This window comes from Phocoena sinus, chromosome 3, assembly GCF_008692025.1.
Source record: "Phocoena sinus isolate mPhoSin1 chromosome 3, mPhoSin1.pri, whole genome shotgun sequence".
Taxonomy (NCBI): Eukaryota; Metazoa; Chordata; class Mammalia; order Artiodactyla; family Phocoenidae; genus Phocoena; species Phocoena sinus.
The window spans coordinates 113,751,206-113,777,125 of record NC_045765.1 but is presented as its reverse complement, the minus strand read 5'-3'; the positions used below and the strand labels follow the sequence as shown (position 1 = coordinate 113,777,125).

The window sequence follows — 25,920 nt, the reverse complement described above, 5'->3', positions numbered from 1 at the left end:
GAAAATCCCGCATGCCGCGGAGCGGCTATGGCCGCTGAGCCTGCGCGTCCGGAGCCTGTGCTCCGCAATGGGAGAGGCCACAACAGTGAGAGGCCCGCGTACCGCAAAAAAAAAAAAAAAAAAAAAGAATAACCAAGATTGCTTAACTCTTTCAGTACTGTTTATGTTGTTTCCCCAGCCTATTCATTGTTTCCTTATTTCCTTGTTTATCAGAAAACAAAAATCTCATTTCTATTTTTGCTGCAACACTCTCATAATTGTTTAGTACCATCTCGTAGTCAAAATGTTTTCACCAAAAAAGATATTCAAGCATTAAGAAATAAAGCTTAATTTTTAAAGTTCTTTTATGCTTTAATCACTTCATGTTTGAGACTTGATTTAACTGACCATATATTAGAACTTTGTTTTGTTTTTTTCTAGATCAAAAATTTACAAAATTCCAAATCCATACTATTATACTATACCATTACTTTGCATACTATTACTTTTTGTAACTTCTATACTATTTGTACTATATTGCTTTATAACTATTACTTGACTACTACTATATTATTACTTTAATGTAACATCACCCACTATCATCTAAACTTTTATATATACTATATTACAGGTATGCATTAAATCCAATGAAGTTTAGTTACTGGAAATGTAAGAGAACCTTTTTATTAGCACAGTCTTGCTTATTACCTCACGTCACGTTATAAATATGGTACAGCAATGGGAGAGGGTCATGGTGTTATACCATAACAGGATAAAATCAAAGCTTGATTTGAGACAGTGGCCTATAAAAGAAATGTCCTTGAATTGAAAATGCACATCAGTAATGTTTCTTTTGAAAGCATGGATCAATATGTCCATTTAGGTTTGAATATTTTCCCCACGTGGTCCATTTTCTTTCAGTCTACTTCGAATTACCACGCAAGGAGATTTGGTGTTCGTGCAGCCATGCCAGGATTCATTGCAAAAAGACTCTGCCCACAACTTATTATAGTGCCCCCAAACTTTGACAAATACCGAGCTGTGAGTAGAGAGGTAAGTCTGATGTCTCACCCCTACTTATAGCCTTCTGCTGATTTCCTATCATCTACAGAGTCAAGTCCAAATACTGTAGCACATCAGAATTTAGCCTTAGCTTATCCCTTTAAGTCTCCCTTCTACCACTTCCTCAGCTTATATGTCAAATACTGAGCTGCATGTGTGTCCAGAATACACTCTTCTATTTCCCAGTTCTTTGCTTTTCCATGTGTTTTTCTGTCTGCATAGAAAACTCTTATCTCTCCAGAAAACTCTGAATTGCCTTAATTATAACCTAAATTAACTTTAGCTATTTTTCTGTTAATGTGCAATGTACATTTTCTTCTAGAATCACCTTCTATTTATAACCTACAGAATTAATTCCAAGTCATTAATTCCAAGCTCTTTTCTGAGTAAATTTTTTATCAATGTTTTTAAACAGTAACAAAATTAATTTATTTTGATTAGCTTCTCTCCTTGCCCCATAATCTAGGGAAGGTGCTTATGAGCATTTAAGATCCAGAGGGTGTAATCAAAGAAAAAGGGGAATAATCTATTGCTTTGAAAAGGTTCTCTGAAAAATAAAGATTTGATGATTCACTAAAATTGCCTAAACTGTCATATATGAAAAACTGCCCTTTTCTCTAATTGTGGTAACAGCTGGACTATCATGGCACTGCTAAAACTTCAGTCATAAATTGAAATTTTAGTATATGACCTCAAACATTTTTAGACTACTGTGGCAAAATGCAGTGCGTTAAAGCCTACCGTCTGGATTGAAACACTTAAAAACTCTGGCCTCCCACTTATTACCATTTAGTCTCGTAAATTGCCTTTAGATTCGCTCTTCTTGTTTGTATTCCACATTTCCCCTAGCAGTGAAACCTCCCCCAAATCAAAATGATACTCCACCCCCAGTTTTTTTTAAGTTTTAAAAAATTCTTTGAAAAACAGCCTGTGAGAGCAAGTGCTTTTGTGCCTACATCTGCAGAGGTGGTGGGGAAGGGGAAGCAGGTTCACACAGGTTACTGCTTATCTGTTTTACTGTATTCTTAAGTAGAGATAAAATGCCAACCATAAATATTATGAGCTTTTTTTTTTTAAACATTTTTATTGGGGTATAATTGCTTTACAATGGTGTGTTAGTTTCTGCTTTATAACAAAGTGAATCAGCTATACATATGCATATGTTCCCATATGTCTTCCCTCTTGCGTCTCCCTCCTTCCCACTCTCCCCATCCCACCCCTCCAGGCTGTCACAAAGCACCGAGCAAATATCCCTGTGCCTTGCGGCTGCTTCCCCCCAGCTATCTACCTTACTACGTTTGTTAGTGTGTATATGTCCATGACTCTCTCTTGCCCTGTCAAAACTCACCCTTCCCCCTCCCCATATCCTCAAGTCCGTTCTCCAGTAGGTCTGCGTCTTTATTCCTGTCTTACCCCTGGGTTCTTCATGACATTTTTTTTCCCTTAAATTCCATATATATGTGTTAGCATACGGTATTTGTCTTTTTCTTTCTGACTTACTTCACTCTGTATGACAGACTCTAGGTCTATCCATCTCATTACAAATAGCTCAATTTCAATAGCTGAGTAATATTCCATTGTGTATATGTGCCACATCTTCTTTATCCATTCATCCGATGATGGGCGCTTAGGTTGTTTCCATCTCCGGGCTATTGTAAATAGAGCTGCAATGAACATTTTGGTACATGACTTTTTTTGAATTTTGGTTTTCTCAGGGTATATGCCCAGTAGTGGGATTGCTGGGTCATATGGTAATTCTATTTGTAGTTTTTTAAGGAACCTCCATACTGTTCTCCATAGTGGCTGAACCAATTCACATTCCCACCAGCAGTGCAAGAGTGTCCCCTTTTCTCCACACCCTCTCCAGCATTTATTATTTATAGATTTTTTGATGATGGCCATTCTGACTGGTGTGAGATGATATCTCATTGTAGTTTTGATTTGCATTTCTCTAATGATTAATGATGTTGAGCATTCTTTCATGTGTTTGTTGGCATTCTGTATATCATATTATGAGCTTTTAATAAGTTTGAAAATCCTCCAAAGACTTTGTAAGAGTTTTTTTAACTTCTACTTTAACTCAGTAAAACTTCTGACAATATGACAATGAGAACTAAATTGCTTTTAGTTCTCTTTAGTTATGTACATAAGATGGAGAAATCTTTCTTCAAATTCAATCAGGATCTAACTAGTTTATTTGCAGATGACAAATGGATTCTTATCTGTAAATGAACTACAGTGCAAATTCACTGATTATAAATGCATTAATATTTATGGCTTGGTTTAAACGTGTAAGAAAAAGGCATTTTCGTTTTATCCAAAAAGAATGGAATAGCTTTAACTGCTCTCCAAGCCTAAGTGCTTGATTTTTACTGGAGTCTATTTTTGTTCTTAAAGCAGTATCCTGTGTAAAGGAAGTTAGTGAGTGTTCATTGTCTCCAGAGAGTACTTCTCATTCAGAGTAATCTTAGTTGGCTGCCAACTACAGACATTCCAGAGTTTCATTTTCACTAGAAAGATTCCATTTGAGCACATTGTAGAATTGGTTTCTTCTACAAGAACAAAGCTAATTAAGGTACTCTCTGAGTAAAGCTTGGCCAAGTTTTATGCCACCATTTTCTAAAATTACCCTTGACTCAGCTGTTCATAATTATATTAAGCTAAAATGCTTTCTTTTTATAAGGCATCAAAAAAAATTTTCTCATGATAAGGCAGACAGCTTTTAAACACTAGGTGAAACATAACATAATTCAGCAAGTATGTTTTTCTAATATACATATTATTTTGGCAACCAGTTCCTCTAACTTCAGCTAATACTTAAGTGGTTAAAAAAAACTTTCATATAATAAAACTATCTTATATAAAAGGCATTTCTGGAATCATGCAGAGATTCTGATCTCTTTACATATTTCTTTTATCCCAAGATGCAACTCCAGACTTTTCCCCATCATTTAATATAGACACAGACTTACACTACAGATTTTGTCATCTTTTCCATTCTAAATCCTGATTTTTGTTTTCTGAATGGATACATGCATTAGTGTGTGTACTGAGTGAAGTTTTATGGACATTTTATAATTAATTGGAGTAGAACTACTTTCTAAAGCAACATAATACCTTCATGTAAGATTATTCCTTTTTAAAATGAACAAAAACGGGCCTTTCTCACCTTCTGAAATGACCCACACTCTGTCTGTGGAGTGTGTTTCTCCCAAGGCCGCTCTCACCTTCTGAAATGGCCCGCGCTCTGGCTGTGGAGTGTGTCTCTCTCTAAACAAGTTGACTTGGGGACTTCCCTAGTGGCGCAGTGGTTAAGAATCTGCCTGCCAGTGCAGGGGACATGCGTTCAATCCCTGGTCTGGGAAGATTCCACATGCTGCGGAGCAACTAAGCCCATGAGCCACAACTACTGAGCCTGTGCTCTAGAGCCCACGAGCCACAACTGCTGAGCCCATGCGCCACAGCTACTGAAGCCTGCAAGCCTAGAGCCCGTGCTCTGCAACAAGAGAAGCCACCGCAATGAGAAGCCTGCACACCACAACGAAGAGTGCCCCCGCTCACCACGACTGGAGAAAGCCCGCGCCCAGCAATGAAGACCCAACGCAGTCCAAAAATAAATAAATAAGTAAATAAAATTTAAAAATAACTAACTAAATAAATAAATCCACTTCTTACCTAAGAAAAAGAAGAACAAAAACAATAGTAAAAGGTATGGGAGAGCAGGATCCTATTGTTCCCACTTCTGCTTTTGACTTGCCACCTAAAATTATGTTGCTTAACCATTTTTTCTGGGCCTATCAGAATGATGTCGTTGTTTATTTGAATCACTTATTATATATAGATATAGGTGGCTAAATAGAGATTGAATCAAATGAAGCTATTTCATGGTCTTCTGCCTTTGTGATCTACTTTAATACAAAAGAGAATTTGGACAAACTTGCCCTAGCAGTAAATTATTTATTCTCTAAATCCATGAGCTATTGATTATAGAATCCTTACTATAGTTGCAAAGTAAGACTATTAATGTTTCTTATCAGCTGTATGTGGCACGTTTTACTTTGGCAGCAAAATTAAACCATTTTGTTCCTTTTGAAGGTTAAGGAAATACTTGCTGATTATGATCCCAATTTTATGGCCATGAGTCTTGATGAAGCCTACGTGAATATAACAAAGCATTTAGAGGAAAGACAAAATTGGCCTGAGGACAAAAGGAAGTATTTCATCAAAACAGGGAACTCTCTAGAAAATGGTAAGCAATTTATTAGAATACTCAGACTAAAAACAAACAAAAAATCCTTTGAATTAACCAGTTAACTCATTAGGATGCATAGGTGCAGGACTAAATATAGCTTTATTATGAAAAAGTATTAAAAATTAAAAATCAGGGAATTCCCTGGTGGTCCAGTGGTTAGGACTCCACGCTTTCCACTGCAGGGGGCACGGATTTGATCCCTGGTTGGGGAACTAAGATCCCACAAGCTGCACGGCACAACCAAGTGGGTTTTCTGAGATAAATATGTGGAATGCCACTTTTAAATCAAATGAGATTGTTAAATCTCGAGACTTTAAGAGTGTGCGGAGTCCCTAAACAAAGTAATTTCATAGCAGTTTTTTCCGTAAGATATAACTAACCAGGGGTTGGATTGCCTTGAATCTGAGGAGGTTCTTTGTTTATAGTGGCCTTTTTATGTAGCTGTTAATAGAAAATAGATTCTTTTTTAATTAGCCTCGAACATATCAAAATATTGGATGGGTTTTTTTTCTTTATTTCCCAAATTTTCTATAATCTGTTTATACAGTGATTGCTGTTCTTAACCTTGCCGAAATTAATGACTCCCCAACTCCCTTCTTGGCCTTAGATCTTATTTTGATTCTTTTTATATATAATGAAACAAGTTTATGACCCCAAGGTTTTTTTCAAATGAGCCCCTTATTACCTACCCAAAACAATGCCAAAAATCATGCAGATAATACATGTACTGTTTTCAGTCCTCTGTCAGAGGTGTGATTACTTCAAATGCCAGCACTGCCCTGGACCCCTGAGCAAAGTTCACCTGGATGAAAAGGTAGAAATAGAGGGTTTGCTCAAAACCCATAGCCATGTTTTATGTGTACAACTCATTAAGTGCTTCAGAGGGGACAAGCTGTGGTGGGGAAGCTCTTTGTAACTTTCCCTGAAGCAAAAATGGTAGATCCTCAATGCCATAAAATTCTAACTTTACCATTGTTTGGGGCTCACATCTTTGGAGCAAATTTAGTATGGACATTGAATCATAATTTTATTACCTTACTTAGAGCTCTAATGGCGTAGGTCTCTCTCTTTAAGAGAAACATTAAACAATAAACAAACATAACTTCTGGACACAGAGGCTTGGAGCAAAAGGTTTTTTGCTCTTAGTATAACTTTATTGTTTGAGGAAGTGACACACAAAGTCTAATGTCGGGCTTCCCTGGTGGCACAGTGGTTGAGAGTCTGCCTGCCGGTGCAGGGGACACGGGTTCGTGCCCCGGTCTGGGAGGATCCCGCATGCCGCGGAGCGGCTGAGCCTGCGCGTCCGGAGCCTGTACTCCGCAACAGTGAGAGGCCCGCGTACCGCAAAAAAAAAAAAAAAAAGTCTAATGTCACTTTGCTTAAAATCTTATTTTGTTAGTTCCTTACTTTTCACAGGAGAAAGGAGGGGAGCCATTAAATAGTTATGTCAAAGCATCCCCTGAGGGTGTCCTATAATAACTACTTTCAAAATATGTTATAAAAAAATTATATTGGGACTAAGGTAAATGTTTTCATTCTCTACTAATGTTCTTTTCATTTACTATATGTCCACACTTATTATGAGGATGTGAATTTTTAATATCGTTGCTTTTAACATTTATTTATGTACTTTCCTCTTCATGTATTTCATATTCTTAAGCAATTTAAATAGTTTAACTTTTTTTTTTCATATATAAGTCCCTGTTGGCTGGACTTTCAGGCATGTCTGATTTCACATTATGCCCAGAGAAGCTGTCAACAGTGAGTTGGAGTCGTGGCAGGTGGTTGATATACCTTCCTCTAAAGTCCAAGGGATTTTTCTGCTGTTTGCCCCTTTTCTAAAAGGCACAGTCTGTAAAGAAATAAAATAATAATTATTATTATTTTATGTTTATTCTCTCATAAATCTAGATGGTGCCAGACAACGTAAAAAACTAAAATACTGTACTGTATACTTTTTAGCACTTGCCATCCAGATGGGATCTTAATCCTACTGTTTCAAATTATAAGAAACCTTACTTTTATATGCTGATCACCTCAGTTATGAGGCTTATAAAGATATTTCTTTCAGAAAGCAAATAAGAAACCACTTCAGCGGTTGGTTGCATAGCCAGGCCTCGCAGAGAAGTAGACAGATTGAAACGATAACTACACCATTCAGCAGCGGCTCTAAACAATGAGCCTGAAAACAGCATGCTTTGCTTTCTGCTGTAGTGTCCTGCGATCAGTGGCTCCCCTGAGGGCAGTGTGATAGAAGCATGAGGTACAAAACATGGCATAAGGAACTGCCGAAGGAGGTTGTGAACGTGCCTTACGTGGCCTGCAGGTTTTCCGTAGCTCTTTACCTTGACTTTCACACATCTAGTTGGGAACAAGAGGGTCCAGGTAAATACCATTTCAGCTGTGCCTTAGTCTTAATCCCCCTGAATTGCTCTGCATTTTAAAACCAGATAATGGAAAATGAAAGGAACTAAAGTACATAAATAACAGCTAGTGTAAGTTTGAAAATAAGGCTTGTTTTGTATATGGCCTGGGAATTCAGGTTTGGAAAATACCTGTCTGTAACTTAATTCATATTGCATACTTAAAAATTTGAAACTAATTAGGTGTCTGTCATTTTATTTATATTATCTTTATAAAATCTCTTGAAAAGGCCATCTTCATTTTTTAAGTATATGTGTCTTGAAACTAGAAATTTAATTTTTGCATCTGTATTTACCTTAATTTGGAAAACATTTATGTGTAATAAAATTATGAAATGGATGAGAAAGCTCTGTTGTTAATCTTAGTTTTTATCAATTTTACACTTCAACTGATTTCTCCTCCATTAAGCCCGGAAAGTAAAGTCTTCAATGGATTTGTTCATAAGGACATTTTTAGTATCTGTATAGATGTAAGTGTATTTCACAGTTCATTTATGAAAAATGCAACTAAAATGAGATAATAACCAGATTAGTTTTTTTACTTTACTTTTTAATATTAATATTAGTTTACTGCCTTTTGATAATAACGAAGGCTTCTCGCTCTTAAACTTGGACCATGGTTAATCTGATTAGACCTTAAGAATTTATATATTTAAAGAAATATGACTTCCAGAAGTAATTTCTATTGATTTCAGATGTGCTCTTAGTAAAAGTGATACTTTATAAACAAACAAGTCAAAATTAAAATCAGCATTTGAGAAAAGAAAATTCAGATTATTTAACATTTGAAAAGTTCTTCCTTGAATGAAAAAATTTTTTAGGCTTTTTTCCCCCTCCAAAAGCAAAATTTATCTTTCAGGCATAATTGCTCTGTGTTGCTTAACACCTTTTTCCTTATTCCTAAATTCTAATTTAAGAAGGTTCTTTTTTTCCTCTAGAGATGAGTAAAGGAAAAAAACCTTTCATCTTTTTGAGAAAAAAGTACTGTGAATCTAATTCCAATTCTGGGTTTCAATTAATTTCAGTACAAAAATTAGTGAGATTTACATAAGATATTTCGTTTTAAAATGTATACAATGGAAATGGATAATATTCCTTTTAAGAAAAACTTAGAATCAGTGTTTTCTTTGGTAAACAGTTAAAAATATAAATGCTAACATTTCTGACCTTGGTTCTTAGAAAGCAAACTAAACTAGATTTGTTTTGTCTTTAGAAAGACTGTAGGAAAACCTAATTTATGAAGTATGTACTTTTTAAAATGAAGATGAATTACTGTTGCTGTTTATAATTTAGATAAACCAGGAAAGGAAGTTAATAAACTGCGTGAGCAAGAACGATCCATCTCTCCTCTACTTTTTGAAGATAGTCCTCCTGATTTGCAGTCCCCAGGAAATCCTTTCCAAGTGAACTTTGAAGAACTGAATAATCTTCAAATACTCCAAAACTCAATTGTTTTTGGAACATCAGCTGAGGAAGTGGTAAAGGAAATGCGTTTCAGAATCGAGCAAAAAACTACACTGACAGCCAGTGCAGGTACTTAAAAGGATATTGATGGTTCCAATAGTTATAATTTTCAGACTAGCTAACATAGTGTAATATTAGTAGTTTCTCACTATAAAGTGTAGAATAACATTTTACTTAGCTGTTTTTTTTATTAACTTCTGACAATATACCTATTCAGAATACTGTGAACCTATAGGTAAATTGGAATTAAGCACAAAAACCCATGTGTCCAAAGCAAAAACTTATCATAAATCTCATGTAGCTATCTTTTTTGAAACACAAAATATATTTTAATTGGTTTTGGACATAATACTTTGTTTTCCCTTTGAAGACTTACAGTGCAAGAGAGACCACAGATGTCCACACAAAATATGGATGAGACAGGAAAAAACACCAACTAGCAACATAGCAATCTAGGATCATCTGGTGAAAGGAAAAAGAGCTTTACATATGCCAATAACTCATGAGGGTATCACTGTGTCTTAGCATAGAAACTGATATTCAGGAGGACTCTAGATTATCTTAAGAAAGCCATATTATGATTGGGTTAGTCTTTTCTTCCTATGCCAAAGCATGAGAATAAGTAATAAATTTTAGAAAAATGTGTATAAAAATTGAACTATTTGATGATCATAGTTGAATATGCCTATTTCAAGTTATCTTAATCATTAAGACACCTAGAAATTATAAAACACCTCTCTGAAAAGGGGTAATTTGCTTTGTGAGTAGCATAAAAAGGATACACGCATTTCATTATCATTGTTTTAAATATACTGGAAACAGAATCTTTGATTATTTTTTTCTTTATGTGGATAATCTATACAGAAGACCTTTTCAAAGAGTAAACATCCATCCTAAATTATATTCTCCATCTTTTCTGTAAGACAGCCCTATATTCCTACTAAATACAGTAAGTAAACTAATAATATCACTTAAACTCAGAAATTACTCTTAGACTTTAAAATACCATGGAGATTTAAATATTCCTCATTTCTGCTGCCACAATAACTAATACAATTCCTTTTCCTAAAACCATAGCAAGCCCTGGGGAAATAGATAGTAATCAAATGTTATTTTTAAAGTAGCATTCCTCATTTCAGATTTTTGCATTTAATTTTTTTTCTGTGTTGTTATCACATATTTTAAAATCATACATATCATGTTCTTTGAGTCATCAGAGTGTTCTTCTTTTAAGGCATTGCACCAAATACAATGTTAGCGAAAGTATGCAGTGATAAGAATAAACCAAATGGACAATACCAAATTCTCCCTAATAGACAAGCTGTGATGGACTTCATCAAGGACTTACCCATTAGAAAGGTGAAATTTTATGCAAAATTTGTCATCTATATATATACTCGGTGTTCTGAAGAAATACTATTTAGGATGATAGTAATCATTCTTTCAGAAACTTTTTAAAATGATAGCTAACAAGCAAGAATGATAATGGATGATTTAATTAGGACTTGAAGAAATCTTTCTATGAAATCCTAAAAGTGAGGTTTAGGAAGCTTGTCTGTTGAAAAGTTTGTTGAAAAGATTTAGAATTTTAATTGTTTTTGACCAGAAAAAAAAAACCCAAATACTTTACCATCTTTAAAATGGTAAAATGATTCCTCAGGGATTATAGAAAGGGTATATTTTATTATTTTTTACAGCTTCTAGATTATTCTGTATATATATGCTTTTTAAAAAATAATAATTGTACTATACACTATTTGATGTTCTAGGGCTTGCTTTCCTGACTCAGCATAATGTATATTAGTGAATCTAAATAAACATTTTCAACACTCAGAAGAAAGTCTATATCAAGATATATAATGTATAATGACTACTGAATAGCTTAGTATATATAAGACATAGCTATAAAGCAGTGTTTTCCAATGTATTTTTAAGGTATGAATGGGTGTTCTGTTAAAAAACGTTCTGGGGTCAAAGAACTTTGGAATGTACCACCCTTGGTGGGTCACAAGAGATATTAATTTATTGAAGATTCATAACTCTTACAGTAAAAAAGTTCATTTAAAGTTTGTTTATCCTAGAAACAGACTGATTGTTACAGAGAACAAACTGGTGGTTTCCAGAGGGGAGGGGGTGGGGAGTTGGGCAAAATAGGTAAAGAAGATTAAGAGGTACAAACTTGGAGTTATAAAAAAAAGTCATGGGATGTAATGTACAGTATAGAGACTATAGTCAGTAATATTATAATAACTTTGTATGGTGACAGATGATTACTAGACTTATTGTGGTAATTGATTCATAATGTATATAAATGTTGAATCACTGTGTTGTACACCTGAAACTAATATAATGTACGTCAACTATACTTCAGTTTTAAAAAATTAAAAGGGAATAAAAAGTTGTTTATCCTACCATTCCCCAAGTTTATATGACCACAGAACTCTTTTTTAAATGCTTTTTAAAAATTCCATGAAATTTAAAATTTTTAATTTTCATGGAACACTAGTTTAGGAAATATAGCCAAAAAGTACTAAAGCCGTTCTCTTGTGTGACTTTTGAAACTAGGCACATTATTTATACCTTTTATTAGTTATAAAATATATGATGAGATTATAATATCACTTCTTATCTTAATTTCAAAATGTATTAATGATAAGTTGATTCTTTTCTAGGTTTCTGGGATAGGAAAAGTTACAGAGAAAATGTTGAAGGCCCTTGGAATTATTACTTGTACAGAACTATACCAACAGAGGGCATTACTTTCTCTCCTTTTCTCTGAAACATCTTGGCATTATTTCCTTCATATTTCCCTGGGTCTAGGTTCAACACAGCTGGCAAGGTATCTGTATTTATAATTATTCTGCTTTTTTTTAGCATTTGCTGAAATAACAGTTTTCACCATTGAGATAGAGACTACAAGGATAACATGTTTTAAATTTCTTTTAGGCTAGCTCAATTCAGAATATAATTTTTGAATAGAGTCAAAAGATTGGATGTGAGAGAAAAGGAAAAGAGGAATAAAAAATCACTCCTAGGTTGTTGGCTACAACATTTGGATAGAGGGATAAGAGGAATGATGGGTGCTTTCTTTTCTGTACCTGCTTTGTTCTTTGTTCAGAACGTAAGAATATTGGTGATCAGATTGTGGGGGTGAGAAAGATGGCTCATACTGCAGAACTCACCCTTTAAAGCAAGTAGACTTAACGATTCGTTGAAAGCCTTCATGAACTACCTGTATTTCTTCTCTTTTCCAGATTTGTAAATGATTCATTCATTCAGTACTGAGTACTTTGCATTAGGCACTGTTCTAGGCACTGGGGATAATAGCAGTAAACAAGACAAAGTCCTGCCTTCATGGAGTTTGCAGAGTAGTGTGGGAAATAAAAAGTAACCAAATAAACAAATGGAGAAAGTAAGGCAGAGTGGGGGCGCATAGATGTTGACTTAGGGGGTAAGAGATGGGGTTGGCAGCGGTTCTCCAGAGGCAGAGACCTGAAGGGGCCAGCCATGCAAAGATCTAAGAGAAGAGGAAACGGCTAGAGGAGAGGCTCTGTGTTTCCTCCCTGCCACTCTTTCATCCAGGTCTTAAAAAGAAGGATCCCAGAGCTAGAAGGGTACACTGTTTAGGGTGGGTGAAAAGAAGGCACTAGAAACAAGAATGAAAATTAACACTGGGCACTATTTTTACGATTTTGTTATCATCTTGTTAGCCTGCCCTCAAAATAACTCTTTTATATTCATATAGTTAAACTAAAGGAAAACAAGAAGATTACTGAGGAGGCATGTAAAATAAGTTTGATTAACCAATTAGACCTGCTATATCTTACAGAGATTGCAAGGCATGTGCTATTATTTTTCTCATCTCTCCATGCTCCTCATTCTTTCAAGTCCAGGTAGCTGACTTTGATCTTGAGTGGATATAATGAAAGATAAGAGAAAGACATCACAGTACTATAAATTATCCAGTACATGAAGGTGATGAGAAATAAAACTTTCTTCTTTAATCCAAAAATTATCCTCTTTTTATTTCCATAGTGCTTGAAAACAATACTGTTTTTAATATAATATAGCACATATTAACCTGTGGTAGAGATGCAGATAATGCTTTTAAGTAAAATTCATAGGTAATTTTTAACCATATAAAATAGCAAATTTACCTTCCCTTCTATCAACATTCTCTGTTTCCCTAATTTGCTTTATTTTTTAATCTGTAGTACTTCTCCCCTTCTAACCTGTTCCATATTTACTGCTATGTTTATTTGTCTCCCTCCACTAAGATATAAGTTTCTTTATAACTATTTTTTTAACATTTATTTAATTTACTTATTTGGTTGCACTGAGTCTTAGTTGTGGCAGGCGGGCTCCTTTGTTGTGGCTTGCAGGCTCCTTAGTTGTGACATGTGAACTCTTAGTTGTGGCACGCATGTGGGATCTAGTTCCCTGACCAGCGATCGAACCCAGGCTCCCTGCATTGGGAGCATGGAGTCTTAACCATTGTGCCACCAGGGAAGTCCCTAAAATATAAGATTCTTAAAGTCAGGCACTTGGTCTGTTTTGTTCATTACTGTTATCTCCAAGGCCTAGAACAGTGCTTGATTCATAATTGGTTTGTGAAATATTAGGAAAATGAATAATCTACATGTCATTTCAGCTTTTTGGTTTTAACTGCTCCTACCAGAGCAGCTAGAATCCAACCAAACTAGGTGGTTCAGATTCCCAACCATCATCCTATTGCTGTATGGCAAATTTTGACTGAGCTTCTATAAAGTGGTATAAGTGAATAATAAATAGGCTATTATTAATGTACTAGGCCAAAAACTAGATAATTGATACTAAATTATTTAAAATTTAATTATATCTTATAACTGCAAGCCATTATGCTACTACCTTCTGTTGGTTTTTGTAAGTTGTGATTTTTTATATTCAGGCTTTTAATAGGAACAAATTATAATATCATCCTGTTTTCAAATTTGTTGTCTTTGATAGATATAGACTTGATCCATCACACATGTAATTATATTAGCATATCTTTCTACATTCTTTGGTGATAGTTTTATTTTTAGATTAAAAAACTCACTGTGTTGCATGATGTATAACTTTTAATCTAAAACATTGAGATCTCTAAAGGGTAACTGATGTAAAATCATCTTGGTTGACTAAAAGAAACTCAGTCTTCTTTGAGAAAGCAAATAAAAGCTTTTTTTTTTTAATTTCAAGGGATGGAGAGAGGAAAAGCATGAGTGTTGAGAGGTAATGTTTTGTTACTAATTATTCATAATTTGTATTATTTTAAACTAATTTTTAATTTTTAGTAAATTTTCACTGAAATTTAAAAATCTATTTGCAAACCAAGTAACAATTTTCATCAGTTGATACTCCTACAGTAAATATTCCAGTGCAATACTTTATTATCTTTGCTTGCTGTGCTCTCAATGGGAAAAAAATTTAACTGCAGTTATTTTTTTAAATGTTGGTTTTGTTCCTATTCAGTGAAAACCAAGCATTTTAGGATTCTAAATCTTAATTTATAGGCTTATTTATAAGAAAAATTATACTGAGTAGTTATTTGGGAAATTTAAGAAATGATGATGGAAATTCTTCCTGAAGTTCTTCAAATATTGGTGAATAACCATAGACATCAAATAGTAAGATACTGATGAACAAGAGCTTAGAGGTGATCTAGTTCAGTGGTTTACAATCTTGTTTGAAGTCAAATGAAATCTTGATGGAACCTTATTGTTTTGGGAAATATGTCATTGTTTGAAAAGTCCCTCGCTTATCTCCTCAAAGAACCAAAGTTCCACTAAGACATTTAAGAACCGTGGACCTAGTTTAAGGTTGTGTTCATTTTGCACATATATTATTCATGATCTGAAAAGCTGAATGACTTTTTTTTTTCATTTTATTTATGTTTTATACAGCAGGTTCTTATTAGTTATCTATTTGATACATATTAGTGTATACATGTCAATCCCAATCTCCCAGCTCATCCCACCACCTCTACCACCCCCCCTTTTCCCCCTTGGTGCCCATGTTTGTTCTCTATTTCTGCCTTGCAAACCAGTTCATCTGTACCATTTTTCTAGATTCCACATATTTGTGTTTATATACGATATTTGTTTTTCTCTTTCTGACTTCACTCTGTGTGACAGTCTCTAGGTCCATCCACATCTCTACAAATGACCCAATTTCATTCCTTTTTATGGCTGAGTAATATTCATCTATGTACCACATCTTCCTTATCCATTCGTTTGTGGATGGGCATTTAGGTTGCTTCCATGACCTGGCTATTGTAAATAGTGCTGCAATGAACATTGGGGTGCATTTGTCTTTTTGAATTATGGTTTTCTCTGGGTATATGCCCAGTAGTGGGATTGCTGGATCATATGGTAATTCTATTTTTAGTTTTTTAAGGAATCTCCATACAGTTCTCCATAGTGGCTGTATCCATTTACATTCCCACCAACAGTGCAAGGGGGTTCCCTAGAAAAGATGAATGACTTTTACAAGACAACACACTCAGTAAATGACTGATAAAAATTGTTGTTTTAGGCTGTGATTTACATAAAAGCAGTCAAAGGAAAAGAGGGGAAAAAAGCATCCAAAAGTGAGATAGTATCGTCCTATTTAATGATTTTTTCTTCTATTTTGTCTTGTTATTGAGAACATTGCTTGCTGTACAAGAATATTAATATTAACTAATATTAATATTTCTTAAGAAAGGGCCATCAAACCAATAGAAAAAAGTGAACAAAGATCTAATTAGTTAACAGAAAAGATGGTAAAAATGGCTTTATAAACATGTGAAAATAATCTCAGTCTCCGTATAATTTAAGAAATTCAGATTGAAAATTCTCTGAGATAGCATTTTTCACTAATTCAGTTGGCAAAGATGCACACTCTATTGGCAAGACTATGGGAGTGAAAAAGCTATTAAACTCTAAAGGAGGGTATACTAGTTTCTTATTGGTGGTATAACTAATTACCACAAATTTATTCTCTTACAATTCTGAAGGTCAGCAGTCCTAAAATTAAGGTGTCATCAGGGTTGCATTCCTTCTAGAGGCCCCAGAGGAGAATCCATTTCCTTACTAAAAGCTTCTAGAGGCTTCTTGCATTCTTTGGCTCATGGCCCCATTCTCTATCTTCAACTCTCACATTTTGTCTTTCTTTGACTCTTACCCTCCTGCCTTCTTCTTACAAGGACCCTTGAGATTACAGTGGATATCCTACCTGGATAATTCAGGATAATCACCTCATCTTAATTTAACCACATCTGTAAAGTTCATTTCACCATGTAAAGTACTAGATTCTGAGAGATAAGGATTTGAACATCTTCAGGGACCATTATTTTGCCTACCACAGGGGGCAAGCAATTTGGCAGTATCTACCAAGATCACAGATACACATGTACTTTGATCCCACAGTTCTTTTTCTAGGCATACATTCCACTGGTGTAATCACATGTCATTTTACATGTATACATGGTTATGCACTGCATTTTTTTTTGTGATAGCAAAAGATTGGAAATAAGTTTCTACAAATAGAGGATTGGTTAAATGATCTTACATCTTTAAATTAGAATTTATGCTGCCATATATAAATGAAATTATTTATTTATAGGGAACTCTCACCAGGATGAATGAGAAAAGCAAAGTGGTAAATAATGTATCTAATATTCTACTGTTTATATAGGGGAAATGTTTGCTTGTTTGCTTTTATATACATACAGTATTCTAGAGGAATAAATAATGAATAGGAAGCTGGCAATATTGGTTGCCACTAGGGAAGAGAACTGGGTAGCTGGGAATAGTTAGAAGCGGGACTTTTCACTGAATGACTATTCAGGGTTTGCTCGGGCTTTTTTACTGGTTACCCCACTCTCTCTTTAGTGTCTTTATGTTAATATGACCTTTCAATACCCTTGTGCGGATGAAGTCACAAGTTCTACATTTAGTCTTACCAGCCCTCCATTTCCGGTTGCCTATTAGATGACTTTATGTAGGTGCCACGAACCAACCCCTTAAATCTACTTGAAGATAATTCGCTTACAGAAAATACACATGCAGTAATTGGAATGTTGTTCTCATTTGTACTTTCTTAAGATAATCCTCTGTAGCAGAGTCTGTATACATATGTATCCTAATGTTTTGTAAGTTTTGAGGGCATTATCCTTATATGTTGGTGACTTTAATCATCTTTTAAAACATATTGTAGAGAGCAAATGCACCTTTGCTAATCAGTTTAGCTATAAACAATCTCCCATTATTTAAGAAGATCTTGGATGTTTTTACTTAATCATATCTTAGTTCATCTGAAAACTTTGTACTGTAGAAAATATAACTTAATGCTAGGCCATTTACATGTACTATATCATTTCTAAAGTATACTGAATTGTAGTTTACTTTGTGCACCAAAATCATTCTTGCCTTTCTAGGACATTCAGTGAGATAAGTAAAGCAGAAGAACAGTACAGCTTGTGCCAAGAACTTTGCAGTGAACTTGCTCAAGATCTGCAGAAAGAAGGACTTAAGGTACTTCATTTTTATGCAGTGTTCTTAGTTTTCTAAATTTTTAATAATAAAAAGCTACCTTAAATTTTTAATAATAAAAAGCTACCTTAAACCAAGAGTTAGATTTTGCATTTAAATACAAATTGGGATGTGTCAGAAAAGAGAATTCTTGTCTTCAATAGAGACATTGAATTCTGACCCTTATCTGAGGCCTATGATGAGGTCATTTTATGAGAAGCAACTTATGAGGTTGGAGTGATTCCAGTATAATTCCAGAGAAGTTTATATTACCTTGGGAGTACATTTGAATAAGTTCAAAATCAGAGTTATATTGGCAGTAAAGAATAAGGGATAGGGAAGAATTTCCCTAGAACTGTGCTTGTTATAAATGCCTTTCCAATTATCCTTTAATGTCATTGTCAGGTAGACAGTGACCTTCTGGAATAGGCATTTTGTTTCAAGGCCTTAATCCAGGTTGCTTAACACATTGAGAACAAAACCTGGAAGGCTTTGAACTTTGTATTGTATAATCTTCACTCACAACAATCCATGTTTAGTATTTTTCCAACATTCTCAAAACAGAGGTAGGGTTATTACAAAGTATAATACAAAAGCAATAAAAAGTTATTACAAAGAAAGGGATATCTGATGAATATTTTCTTATAATCCTTCTCTTTTATACCTTAAATATATAGAGAGTTCTTTTTTAAAATTTTTTAAGTAAACTTTTAATTTTAGAATCATTTCAGATTTATAGAATAGGTATAAGGATATTATCAAGATTTCCAGTTTCCCTCATTATTAACATCTTATATTATCATAGTACATTTGCAAAACTAAGAAACTGACACTAACACATTTCTGTTAACTAAATCCAGACAGTATTTTTGTTTTACCTGTTTTTTTCCATTCATGTTCTTCTTCTCTTTGTTCCAGGGTTCAGTCCAGGGAACCACATTGCATTTAGTTTTCATGTCTTCCCAGTTTCCTCTAGTCTGACAGTTTCTCTGTATTTCCTTGTTTTTCATGACCTTGACAGTCTTGAGGGATACTAGCCAGGTATACTGCAGAATGTCTTCCAATCTGGGTTTGTCTGATGATTTTCTTATGATTAGACCAGGGTTATAGGTTTTTAGAAAGAATACCACAGAAATGAAGTATCCTTCTCATCACATCCCATCAAGGTATATGATAGCCACATGATATCACACGTGAGAATAACCATCCTCACTTGGTTAAAGTAGTGTTTGCTAGGCTTCTCCACTGTGAAATTACTACTTTTCCCTTTCCATACTCTGTTCTTTGGAAGTGAGTCAATAAGCCTAACCTACAATAACAACCTCCAGGAGGTAGCAAAATATACAAAACAAAATTTACTGTTTTAACTTTCTAAGTATACGTTTTAGTGGCATTAAGTACATTCAGATTGTACAACCATCAACACTTTTGATCTCCAGAACTTTTTCATTATCCCAAAGTAAAACTGTATCCATTAAGCAATAACTGTAAAGGAGTTCTAACACGTAAATTTAACATAATATCTGGCATATAGTAGGCACACAATAAGTGTGAGCTGTCCAGAAGATCTTTTCAATGAGGTCCCTTCAGAAAGATTTTTTTTTCCTATCTTTTTAGGTACTGAATTAACCTCAAAAAAGGATTCAGTAAAAAGAAAAGTAATCAGTTAACTTTGCCCTTTATATAAAAGTCTTTTATAAAAAGTCAGTTGGGGAGGGAAGTAATAATTACTGACTAAAATGGGATTTTTAGATTACTTATGGATTTCAGTTACTCTTTATGACAATTTTCATTACCATGGGTTTTTTTTTGTAATTGTAATAGTTAATATTTATTGCCATTTAATATACGTCAGGCACTGTTTTAGGGTCTTTATTTAATGAATGTTGATCTTTAACATTGAATGATCTCAACCCCAGAGAATTAAAATTGTAAGTTTAGTGTTTTGTTGTTATAAGACCTGTCAACTAGTGTGTCATTGGAGTTCTTCCTTCCTAGAAATTTCTCTTATATAGAAACTATTATATGATGCAGTTGACAAACACAGGGAAGGGAGTGTGGATACGAAAACTCTATGATCAGCCCCTAGACCATTATAGATTGAGTCATTATTTTATAACATAAGCCAAAATTGTGTTTTTGCTGTCTTTCATTACTGTTTTGTTTAGGCACAGCGGGTAGGGCAACAACTCCTCCTCCTCCTACAAAAGCTCCACATTACCATGTTTTTTTGTAAATAATTGATTATACTTCCGCACTCTGTGTACACAAGAGACCTTTCTGAATTTTTCTATCCTGTAAAATAACTTTTTTCTGGAAGTTAAAGAGCCATATATAATAATGTATTCTGTTTGTTACAGGGTAGAACTGTTACCATTAAGCTAAAGAATGTGAATTTTGAAGTAAAAACTCGTGCATCTACAGTTTCATCTGTTGTTTCTACTGCAGAAGAAATATTTGCTATTGCTAAAGAATTACTAAGAACAGAAATTGATGCTGATTTTCCACATCCCTTGAGATTAAGACTTATGGGTATGACTTTTCTTTACTTGTTTTTCCTTAAATCTGCTAGACTTTTCCATAGAATCAACTTGGGAAATATTCTTACCTCTATTTTATTTCTTAAACCTGTTTAGGAAGTTGTACTTATGCTACTGCCATTTTTCTTGATTCTTAGGACCTGATGCATGTGAAGCCACGATCATTAGTTTAATTCCAGTAAGAACCAGTTAAAGTCGTTCTTTTCCTTACTACTTACTGAAATCCTTGGGGTTAGGTATCTTTCAAAATTTTAAACTTTTCAGATTTTAGAAAGCAAATTCACTGCATGTTGAGTATATTATATAATACTCCTTTGGGATCTGAAGCAGCGCTTCATGATCAAACACATTATTATTTCTGTAGGAAAACAAAAAAATATTCACACTGAGTTGTAAAGACTCTAAATAGTCTCACACCAATCTTGTCATCAATTACCATTTGTTGCTTACAATTTTCAGAGCTTTTTGGATTTCAGAATTACAGATAAGGGATTGTGGCACTATAAAACCACATTTCTAGCCATCACATGGTAAAAAAAGATAAATAAACCATGTTTCCAAAGTGAACGAGTGAGAGAATGTTTACGGATAAGCACTCCAAATGCCAACTTTACTGCTAAGAATGCGTCATTAGCCATACTTTCACATATGAAAAATAGCACACACTGAAGTCAATTTGAATAAAGTATGTTAACTAAAAGAGCTAAAGAGTGGATGTTAATAGCAGCTTTATTTATAATTGCCAAAACTTGGAAGCAACCAAGATGTCCTCCAGTAGTAGGTGAATGGAAATTGTGGTATGTCTAGACAACAGAATATTATTCAGCACATAAAAGAAATGAGCTATTGGAGTAGAGGGTGGGGGAGAAGAAAAGAAATGAGCTGTCAAGCCATGAAAAGACATGGAGGAAACTTATATACAGTTTATTACAGTTTATTAACTGAAAGAAGCCAATCTGAAAAAGCTACATCCTGTATGATTCCAATATATGACATTCTGGAAAAGGCAAAACTATGGAGATACTAAAAAGATCAGTGGTTGTCAGGGGTCGGGGGAGGGAGGAATAGGCAGAGCACAGAGGATTTTTAGGGCAGTGAAACTATTCTGTATGATGCTATAATGGTGGATACATGTACATTGTACATTTGTCAAAACCCATAGAATGTACATCAAGAGTGAACCCTAATGTAAACTATGAACTTTGAGTAATAATGTCATGTCAGTATAGATAGATTGTATAGGTTCATTGATTGTAACAAATGTACTACTCTGGTGTAGGATGTTGATAGTGGAGGAGGAGTGCATGTGTGGGGCAAGTAGTATATGGGAACTCTCTGTACTTGCTACTCAACTTTGCTGAGAACCTAAAATTGCTCTAAAAAATAGTGCCTATTGCAAAAAAGGGAGCTAAAGAATCTATGCAATTGACTCCATTTAGTTACTCGATATTTAATGGTATCATGTGTCAGGTATTAACTGAAAGACCTATATAATCATGCTAACTCCAGTAGATACTTACTATTTAGTATACCCAGCTTTATGAAGAAAGTTAATTTCTACTCATAATACCACTTTGAAAAAGCATCCTTTAATTCAGAAAATACAGTGTTGCTTATTATTTCTGGCTAAACAGCCTTTTTCATATATGTTATAATAGTATTATGCAAAATGTCTCTATTGAATTTGAAATGGATTAATTATGGTTGGTTTAATTTAGGGGTGCGACTATCTGGTTTTCCCAATGAAGAGGAGAAGAAATGCCAACAAAGGAGCATTATTGGCTTCTTACAGCCTGGAAACCAAGCCCTGTCAGCCACCAGGTGTATACCAGAGAAAACTGACAAAGATCAGTTTCTAAAACCTCTAGAAATGTCTCATAAGAAGAGTTTCTTTGATAAAAAACGATCTGAAAGGAATTGGAGCTACCAGGACACATTTAAATGTGAAACTGTAGATAAACAAAGTTTACAGACATCACAGTTCTTCCACGTTTTAAAGAAAAGGATGAGTGAGAATTTAGAAACATTGGAGAATTCAGATAACTGTCATATATTTACTTGTCCTGTTTGCTTCAGGGAGCAAAGAAGCATCAGTCTGGAAGCCTTTAATAAACATGTAGATGCGTGTCTTGATGGACCTTCCGTCAGTGGAAACTCTAAAATGTCCTCACGTTCACATGCTTCCTCTACAGAAGTGAACGAGAAAGAAAATGTACATGATTCTGTTTCTGTCTGTGAGAAGCAGGATTATGAAACTCATCAGAAGAATACAGAGATCACATCAGTAGATTCTGTAGACTTGGCAGAGACTACTGGTAATCCATCTAATACAGAAGGTGTAGATGCGCTAAGTAATAAGCACAGTGAAGAGGAATGTTCTAGTCTTCCAAGCAAATCATTTAATATGGAACACTGTCCTCAGAATTGTTGCGCTGTGTCACTGGAAAATGAAGATGTTGCATCATTAGGAAGGAAAGAGCCCCTACAACCTTATTTATATGAAGTGATCAGTGACCAAGTCCTCGTTTGTCCTGTTTGTAACCTAGAACAAAAGACTTCAGATCTTACCCTATTCAATGTGCATGTAGATGTTTGCTTAAATAAAGGCATTATCCAGGAACTGAGAAAGGATAAGGTTAATCCAGTTAACCAACCCAAAGAAAGCACCACAAGTACTGGTAAGTTTACAGTTTACATAGTCCATGAACGCTGCCATTTAGGAAAATGTTAGTTACCTTAACGGTGGGTTAGAATTAGCTGAAGACATTAGATTCTAAATTTTGGGAAACCTCTGGTTTGGGCTTGATTTAGCACAGAATGAACTTAATGGTTTAGGGAGCTGAGTGATCTAATCAAAACAGAAATTCCTTCAGAGAACACTTGCCAAGGCACAGTGGTAACTTAACTATAATTATATAGCCAAAAAGTCTCTTTAACTTGTTTTTTGGTAGTTCCAACTCTAACCCAACTTCAAAATCAGCTGTAATACTAATGAAACAAGTAAGTTACAAAGAAATTATGCTATACATTAGCTTCTGGTATATATAAATTCGAACAATGTAGTACTAAGGAGGTTTTTATTATCTTTAATCAGTCAACCTTAACTCTTTAAATTTTTAGAAAGCTTTTTAATTATTTCATGTCATTCATTGTGGAATTTCTTCCCTCTAAAGATAACTCAGGCAAAATACAGAAGATTGGAACAAAAGCAAACAGGTATGGCTAATTTGAGTTTTAATAAAGCTGGCTGTGAAATTGTTATATTTTGAGGTCTGATTTTTAAGAAATGTTAAAATTTGCTTTTAGAAATCATTAAGTAAAAGTTTTAAAATCAATTATTTGCATAAACAATTTTTTAAATCTCTTCATGCATTTTATTATTTTATATTTTTTTGTTTTTTGTTTTGTAGTTCTTCATGCATTTTAATTGCATGTTCTTTTTTATTCCAGGCCAGGACTGATGACAAAGTACTCGGCATCAAAGAAAACAAAACCAAACAGTCCCAAACACACCCTTGATATATTTTTTAAATGAACGTTGAACATTTTATCATTAATTTTTGATTGAAACTTGTTATTTTATAATCAATGAATGTATTCTTCCTCATTCCAGGCTTACAGATTCATTGAGTGAAAGGCAAGTGCAATAAGCCCTCCCCAAATGACATTTCCTTTATATGAATTTGGAATATATACTAATTTACTTCTGTATATTTTTTTGATGACAATGAGAATTCCACTTCCATTATACTTCAATTGGAAATCAGTCCTGTTAGAGATAATTTTAAAATGAGAAGTTAGGAGTGGGATCAGGAAGTGATTTCCTTCTTTATTATGTTTTATAGTGACTATAAAAACTTACGTTTATAAGGGCTCTCAGAAGTTCAGATAAACCTATTTTAGCATAAGAATTTTTCAGCACTTAACCACTTTGTTGGCACTGGACTGCTATGTTTGATCTTAGTATCTTCTACAACTTTGTATAATTATACTTTAGCTCCTAGTATCTTCAGATACCTCATGAACATTCATAATTAATACTCATCTTAAGTTCTATGAAGAGCATTAGCTTAGCAGAACTAGCATGAGTGGTTTTGTTACCTTCAGGAAAATAATGTCACAGTATTATTTGCTGTGTTAAAAGAATTTTTGTAAAATATGATTATTCATTTGATTTTTTTTAATTTAAAATTTCTTTATCTAATGAATAAGCACTTGGTTCACTTTAAAAACGATATTTAGTCTAAGATTCAAGGTAATTATTTTCTTATCTAGGACTTTTAAATAGCAATATTTCATTTCTTGGCAGTTATATTTGTACTTTACACAAATCTGTAAAAAAGGATAAATTGTACACTCACTTCATTTTTTTTTTTTTTTTTTTTTTTTTTTTTTTTTTTTGCGGTATGTGGGCCTCTCACTGCTGTGGCCTCTCCCGCTGCAGAGCACAGGCTCCGGACGCGCAGGCTCAGCGACCATGGCTCACGGGCCTAGCCGCTCCGCGGCATGTGGGATCCTCCCGGACCGGGGCACGAACCCGTGTCCCCTGCATCGGCAGGCGGACTCTCAACCACTGCGCCACCAGGGAAGCCCCCACTTCATTTTTATTATGACCTTCTGGAGAAGAATGTGCAATTCAAAAGATTAATGTGTGTTAAAACACCTCATTTATCTTAGTTATATTTCTATCATGTTTTCATTAATATTCACGAAAGAAGACAGCTTAACAGTAGTTAGCTTAAGTAGTTGTTCCAAATATTTTTTGTGCTATCAATAGAGGAGTTTTTATCAAAAAAACAATTATTTAATTGAAACATGAAGATGGAACCCATTTTCTATTACTGCTTTAAGGAACTGAATCTTTTGTTCTCATGTTTCTTTTCATATTTTATAGCTCATTACCTAAATGTATAAAGACAATGTTTCAGGAGTACCGTAAATTAGGATCTCGCACAACCTTTGGCCAAAGTGGTAATTGGACTTTAAATTACTAGATGGATTAAAATTAGGCTTAATTAAGTTTATTAACATACGAATGTCATGCCTAATATTATTATACGCTATGGTTAATACCTAGTTGTAGAGCTACGCTTCTTGATTGTGTGATTTGCTTACATTAATTCTCTACAAAATTAAGTTCAATGAAGCACTGATTTAATGTATTGAAAAGTAGATAGAACCATATTTGTTCTTTTCTATTCTATCTTGTTTCAAGTTCATTTTTATTGTGTTTTCAACATTAGAGTGAATACTAAATTATTTTCACTTAGATGATTCATTTAATTGAATGTTATCATTTAGTAATATTTAATAAAAATTTAAAATGAAATTTTAAATGTTTAATCTTTAGCCAGTAGAAATGGTTTCCTTACTTTTCCACTCTTTTCCCACCTCTGTTGCTTTCACTCTTATTTTCTTTGCCCAGAATTTTCTCCACATCCCTTTCTGTTTTATCTAATAATCCAACTCATTTTCTTTTTATTATAATTTTGTTTGGGGGCATTAAAAGAAAATACAACAAAACCACAAAGAATAAGCACCTATAATCTTACCTACTTAGAGAGTCAGAATATAGGGAACCACCTGGGAGAACATATTTGCAACACATGTAATTGGCAAAATACTAGTATCCAGTATATATATAATCCAGAATATCTAAATGATTCCTA

The 25,920-nt window shown here is 34.2% G+C and overlaps 1 protein-coding gene across 4 annotated transcripts in view; it reads left to right on the top strand.

Annotated features, from left to right (window-relative positions):
• Nucleotides 1-25,522, top strand: part of POLK (DNA polymerase kappa) — a 75,758-nt gene extending 50,236 nt beyond the window's left edge. For 3 of the 4 annotated variants that reach the window (XM_032625711.1, XM_032625712.1, XM_032625713.1), the window contains 11 exons: nt 901-1,032; nt 5,137-5,290; nt 9,010-9,249; nt 10,415-10,539; nt 11,853-12,019; nt 14,398-14,430; nt 17,618-17,714; nt 20,072-20,243; nt 21,970-22,929; nt 23,425-23,467; nt 23,702-24,615. In XM_032625711.1, the coding sequence (XP_032481602.1) occupies nt 901-1,032; nt 5,137-5,290; nt 9,010-9,249; nt 10,415-10,539; nt 11,853-12,019; nt 14,398-14,430; nt 17,618-17,714; nt 20,072-20,243; nt 21,970-22,929; nt 23,425-23,467; nt 23,702-23,786 (2,208 nt within the window). In that variant the 3' untranslated portion in view covers nt 23,787-24,615. Of the gene's footprint in view, nt 1-900; nt 1,033-5,136; nt 5,291-9,009; nt 9,250-10,414; nt 10,540-11,852; nt 12,020-14,397; nt 14,431-17,617; nt 17,715-20,071; nt 20,244-21,969; nt 22,930-23,424; nt 23,468-23,701; nt 24,616-24,695 lie in introns of those variants that run through there. The other variant, XR_004349071.1, reaches the window with a different exon arrangement.
• The last annotated feature ends 398 nt before the right edge of the window (nt 25,523-25,920 follow it).